General features: G+C 43.4%; 2 protein-coding genes across 2 annotated transcripts in view; one reads left to right on the top strand and one right to left on the bottom strand.

Moving 5' to 3' along the window:
- The window catches only part of ext1c (exostoses (multiple) 1c), a 56,067-nt gene extending 55,263 nt beyond the window's left edge, over nucleotides 1-804 (top strand). The window contains exon 12 of the mRNA XM_076139557.1: nucleotides 85-804. Coding sequence (XP_075995672.1) covers nucleotides 85-270 — 186 coding nt within the window. The 3' untranslated portion in view covers nucleotides 271-804. The remainder of the gene's footprint in view (nucleotides 1-84) is intronic.
- Nucleotides 805-950: 146 nt separating this feature from the next.
- On the bottom strand, nucleotides 951-4,810 carry LOC142989734 (mediator of RNA polymerase II transcription subunit 30). The gene is made up of 5 exons (XM_076139397.1): nucleotides 4,679-4,810; nucleotides 3,739-3,974; nucleotides 2,844-3,002; nucleotides 2,560-2,649; nucleotides 951-1,958 (listed from the first exon to the last, which is right to left on the bottom strand). The coding sequence occupies exons 2-5, from the start codon at nucleotides 3,961-3,963 to the stop codon at nucleotides 1,863-1,865; spliced, it is 570 nt and encodes a 189-aa protein (XP_075995512.1). The 5' UTR covers nucleotides 3,964-3,974; nucleotides 4,679-4,810; the 3' UTR covers nucleotides 951-1,862.
- Nucleotides 4,811-6,000: the final 1,190 nt, after the last annotated feature.

The raw sequence follows: 6,000 nt of genomic DNA on the forward strand, positions 1-6,000 counted from the left end.
TCTTTCAGCGTCGCCTGCAAGTACAACTTTGGGTATTTGAAGTGTTTATACTTAACCTTTACGTTCTTCTCTTTTACCTACCAGGGTACAAAGAGCGTCCCCTGGGCCAACCCGGAGCACTTCAACCAGCGGCAGGAGTGCGTCAACGCCTTCGCCAGCTGGTTCGGTTACATGCCTCTTGTCCACTCGCAGTTCCGTCTGGATCCCGTTCTCTTCAAAGATCAAGTGTCGGTGTTCCGCAAGAAGTACAAAGACCTGGAGAGGGCGTGAAAGTGAGACACGGCGCCTTTGGGGTGCGTCTGATCGAGAGGCCTTTTCGGACAGGAAACGCGGATCAGACAGGAGGGGTGGGGGTTGGAGGGGAAATGGCAGCCTGGTCTGCTCACGTCGTGGACAAAGTACAATCAACAGACAGACCCTGGTGGACTGTTCTGAGGACAGACAGTATATAAAGACAACAGAGCCTGGAAACGGTTCTGTCACCTCCATGTGTGTGGGACGAGCTTAGACAGGGGGCTTAGGGACCTTAAAGAGAACCTTTGATTGGACCTCTCAAATCTCAAACGAGAAAAAGGAAACTTTTCTGATGGATTTTCGATATTTCTGCTCTTGGGGTCGACGACGAGAAAAGAAGCGGCCAGAAGCACCCAAGGGAGCGGTACAGGTACAGGTACAGGTACAGAGCACTTTGGCTATCACGCGTGTCTCAGCGTTGCCATGCGAGGACTGAGGCCAAGGAAACGGATCATTTGACGTCAAACTGCTTACTGTAAACCCAATAAAATTATTTCTAAATGCAAACTCTGCCTGACACGGATCTCCAAAGTTTGTATGATCTATATGCTTGGTGTGAAGGATTTTAATGGTGAGGTCATCGGCGAATTCATCATCAGGTGGACCTCACACATACCTGGAAGCAGCAAAGTTGTAATTTCAACATACTGTATGTTTTTTAAAAAGTTTATTATGTACAATAACAGAGATGACCCAGCGGGGCCGACCTTTTTTTTTTGTGCCGCAGTTTTACAAAAATAAATTCACAGGCAGGCAAAGTATCAAACACCCTGAGGGTAAACAGGTGTGTTGTCTCGCACTCGGGAAGCAAATCTCATTAAACACATACACACAAACACACCACACTCTCTCACACACACACACACACTCACACACACATATACGTACAAAGCACCTGAGATCCATAGCTGCCAAAGGGCTAATTTGAATTCTGAACCCGCGATGTTTGTTCAAACACAGAGGACAATGTGGGCAGTTGTTCCTATTGTAAACACGGTCGTCTGATTCAGCTTTGGTGCTTTTGGGGAGAATTACCTGCTATGAATTGGATTCCACCTGGTGTTAGAGTCAGCACCTTGGGGGCCAAACACTGTGAAATGCGATATTTTGTGAAAACCATTGATTTCTTTTCCTCCCCCTCTTACCCAAGGACTCACTAAGTCTCCAAACTATGTGCTCAGTATGAAAATAGAAGTCCATCATTTGAATAATCAGTGTGAACAGAACAAAGTCCAAAGACTTCGTCGACAACATTGAAAGAACCATTTGTAAAAAAAAAAAGAAAAAAGAAGCTATATAAAAAGAATGCAGTTCTCTTTAAAGACGATGGTGTCAAGAGTTGGAGTGTGAATCAGTACAACACAGGCTAATTTGTTCTGCCACAAGGCCCGGTGAGTTTCAGTGACAAAGTGCCAAAAGCAGAGGTTCTCAAAGTGTGTGACAGTTTGTGTCCTATGCCCTCAATCCAACAGTGAGTCACTAATTCCACCTGGTCTCCGCCGCGATGCAAGTCCGTGTCACCGTGGACGACTTCTTCAGAGAGACGAGGATCCCGGCGAGGAGTTGGATCATTTCCTGAGCGTCAGCATGGCGTTGACGTCCCACAGCAGGTTCCTCATCTGATCCATCAGAACCTTCATCTCCTGGTTCTTCTGCCGAACTTTCTGCGGGCGCAAACTCAGACACTTAATTATGGTTCGACCAGCAGGGTGAGAGTGTTAAGAGTAGAGAAAACAAAGTTATCAGCCGGTGGCAAAAATCTATCTCTATGTTTGGCTACTGGCTGCCTGCTGGATATTGATTAACTGACGAATCCCATGAACCCTCCAGGCCCTGCAGTGTTACCTTAGGTGTACATAAAAGATAACATAAAATATGGATGAAATCATACAGTTTTTGCATTTCGGCTATGGAGCCGAGGGAGCCGCTGCGGTCTGCGCTGCACTGCCACCTAAAGGCACTTAAGAGACCTTCACCTCTCACATTCCACCAATAATTCATTCAACTAATTGTTTTCTGCGCAGGTAAAGCTTTATTTTATACGTGCGAATAAACGAACAGGTTTGTTTTTTAAAAGACTCAGCACCGATTTAATATAGATGCTTTTACAACTCTAATGCATTTACAGTATGTCCATTTATTAAGTGTGTGAGTTACTTTTCACCACTCAGACTCAGCAGTCGGCTCTATTAATATTCATTGAAAGACATCGTACTCGGAGATGTCAGAGTTGCTGCTCATTAATTATGAAACAAAGGAACGCACCTCTAAAACTTCTTGTCTCTCCTGGTTGACAGCGGCACTGCAAGGCTCCACTCGGACAGAAACCACCTCCTCTCCCACATACGGCACCAGCTGGGGGACACAGAACACACAGTTTCAGTCTACCAACACACTGGATAGTAATATAGTGTACAGTATAGTGCAATGAGGGGCAATTTTCAGTGTTTCTCCTTGGTTTCTCCTCTATTCTCTTATTTACTCAGAAACTGAATACTGTATTAAGGCAACAACGATATTGTGAGAAACATTTGGAGCTACTGCCTGACCTCTGGCGGGCCCTCCTGCAGGTCAGAGGTCATCTCCACACAGCGTTCGTAAAGGAGCCGGAGTTTTCGGAACAGCAGGGCCAGCTGCCTTAGGTGCTCCTGCAGTTTCCCAAAGCGGTCCTGATACATGGCCTGGCTCTGGGTCACGCCGTTCGGAAGCTGCAACAAAGACAGAGAGAGCGTTTCCTTTCAGTTCTAGCAAATGGGACAAATGCAGAGTGATGAAGGATGCAGTTTTCTTTTAGTCTCTCTATATCCTGCACATCTCTACCTCCATCAATACATCAATCTTTGTATTCATCTCCAAGTATCTTAAGACATTCTGAAAACTCCTCCAAGCCTCCAAGTTGCTGGCATAAATACAAAGATTGGGAGAATATATTAAAAAGAGTCCCAATATAGAAACCAGCCACTAATTACTACACACAAGACTAACCATGTGAAGCTTCACGTGGCATCTTTGACACAACTATATTATATACTGTATTTGCATTACTGTCCATCCTGTGCATGCTGGGTACAGACAGTTCCTAGACGAGTTGTTCCTCTTGAGCGGTGAGGCGTCCACTAATTAAATCGTTATAAAAGTGATGGACAAATTATTTTAAAATTTCATGTTAAGTTCTGCATCTTCTGATTTTTAAATGACAGCTAGAAATGCCCCCAAACGCTGAACATCTGTTACAGCTGGTTAGAAGCGTTTGAGGTGCTTGCTACAGATCCTTTATCTTTCATGGAAGTTTGTAATCAGACCTGGAAACTTTTCGATATGCTCAAATAAGTCACATCTGGACAAAAGTGTGGGATAGAATGATCTGGAAGCTGGTAAATGAAATGCATAAATACAAAAACACACACATGGGGACAGACAATAGGAGACATCAGGGTCCAGTACCTGTGTAGCTCGCGTGATCTGGAAGATCTCCATGGTGCGCGTGACGATGTCCTGTACAGTCTCCTGCCCGATACGACAGAGAAACACTGGGGAGATCTCTCTCAGAGCACCCTGAGGGGGCATGGGTGGCTGGCCTGGGGCTGAGGCCGCACCAGGGGGCAGGTGGGACTGCTGCTGGGGGGGCATCCCTGCCATAGCTGCCTTCTGAGGTAAGGAAGCTGCCATTACTGCAGTATCTAAAGGACAGAGTGCAGATTGTGGACAGATTTCAACCAAATGAGATGGACTTAATGGGCATAAAATAGGGCAAATCTGGGACATGGAGTTGGGCAAACGTAGGTGTAAAAAAACAGTAAACAGAAGGTCATGTGATTTATAATCTATGATGGCTAAATGACTCCAAACGCTGTGGGAGGGGAGGCGTGTCGAGTGGACCTCAGGGAACATCCGGACATTCTCGCCGCCTCGCATTCCGCGCTCCATGAATTAGACCCTGACTGATCAAGGCATCACCCAGCTCACACACTCACTACTACTACTCTTTTAAGTCAGCACACTGAGATATGACCTTTGTTCGGCAGTTGTGCGATTACGTGAAGAGGGAAATTTCGATTTCCGAGTAGTCTAAAGCGCACCGTTAGCTTTGAGCTACATGCTTTTCACCTACAAATCAATAAACCGCAGTGAATAACCTTAACTTTGAAGATCAAAAATGCACATACAGACTATAAGCTTTCATGTAAAATCGTCTTGGTAACAGAAATCATAAGCCGCGTATCACAAATGTGTGTGCAGCTGCAGAAAGAAAAACAAAGATTACTAATACTGAATGAATGAGGCTAACCACGGTGGCTAAGCTAGCTAATCGGAACAATAAACAATCCGACCGAGGCTACCTAGCGAGCGATGTCGTTGGCTACAAATTCAGAAAGTTTCTTACCTCACTGAACTGCGTTTTTTGATTAAAGGTTGTCTTATCCCACCTCTCAGCTGCAAAAACTAACGCTAGTCCTTTTATTCTTCGAAATGAGACATAATGAAGCCTTTCTACTGGAGGAGTAGCACGGTTTTGTTTATATAACGTCACTTCCTAGCGGGAAGCACATCCTTCTCACCACTAGATGGCGGAAGTAGGCTGGTGTCTTTTTTCAATGCAAGTTACATACTGTATCAAACATTTATACAAGGAATTTAAGCACGATATGATCGGATAGAAATATCATTACATATTTAAAATATCGCAATACAATATCACTGTAAATGATAGAATAATATGATTTGTTAAATTCTATTGCAATTGAAAGGGAATCTATAAATGAATTCTCAATCCCAAATACCAAGGATTTAACATTTTACAAATATTGTTAAACACTTTTTGATAAAGATAATATGATTTGACCTGTATTCTAGATATTTTAAGATGCATATTTGACCATTGTTTAAGAACAAAGATGCGCTGTCACTGTGTGACTACCAGGAAGTGAAAGTTATTAACATGTGGTATGATTATCAGCACACAATGACCTTGGTGGACCTGAATGAACAGGTGAGGTCATGCCAATCAGATGACCGTGACAATATTTAACAAACTAAGGAAATGAATCCGTCTTATTGTTCACACCTTGATTTCTCCTTCAGCCCAGTTATCAGAAGGAAAGCTTGAGCTTCCTGCTACGACTGAATGTTAATAACTCAGTTCAGCTCTACAGCTTTAAGCAATCATTAGTCTTTTAAGAATTATTTATTTTTAAGGAACAGTATTCTGAGTGAACTGTCATTTATCAATCTTGTGACAGAAAATAGAAGAAAAGAGAGACAATTGCGCGAATGTAGGTACATTGGATTTAACCAAATCACAGCAATAATAGATTCTGTCTGACAGTAATCCCAAAAATTAGGAACCAGGAAAGGGGAACAGAATATAAGAACCACACGACGAACATAGTACTTGTAAAGATTAACCAAATGTATCATAAAAATAACTTCTTCCTGCTAAACATAGTCAAAAATGATTTCATAAATGTCAGACGATAAGCAAACATGTTTGTTGACCAAATCTTTCCGTATCTTTCCGTTGCCAGATAAGCAGAGCGTGACAAGAGCTGGCAGGGTTTGTCCCTGTGTACAGTCATTCTTGTACAGCACTGAGCTGAGTGTGTGTGTATGTGTTTTCCCCTCAGGTTCAGAATGGCTCCAATCCAGCAAACTGGATGTTGCATCAGTTTTACATCGAGAGAGACAAACATTTACTCTCCCAGATCA

Source organism: Genypterus blacodes, unplaced genomic scaffold, assembly GCF_046128005.1.
Source record: "Genypterus blacodes isolate CSIRO-AG114 ecotype Tasmania unplaced genomic scaffold, CSIRO-AGI_Gbla_v1 ptg000438l_1, whole genome shotgun sequence".
NCBI classification, from domain to species: domain Eukaryota; kingdom Metazoa; phylum Chordata; class Actinopteri; order Ophidiiformes; family Ophidiidae; genus Genypterus; species Genypterus blacodes.

Coding starts and splice junctions, on each gene's coding strand:
- LOC142989734 (XM_076139397.1), bottom strand. CDS start 3,963: ATGGCAGCTTCCTTACCTCAGAAGGCAGCTATGGCAGGGATGCCCCCC. Junction 3,003..3,738: donor AGATCACGCGAGCTACACAG/GTACTGGACCCT, acceptor TCTTTGTTGCAG/CTTCCGAACGGCGTGACCCA. Junction 2,650..2,843: donor TGCAGGAGGGCCCGCCAGAG/GTCAGGCAGTAG, acceptor TGTGTCCCCCAG/CTGGTGCCGTATGTGGGAGA.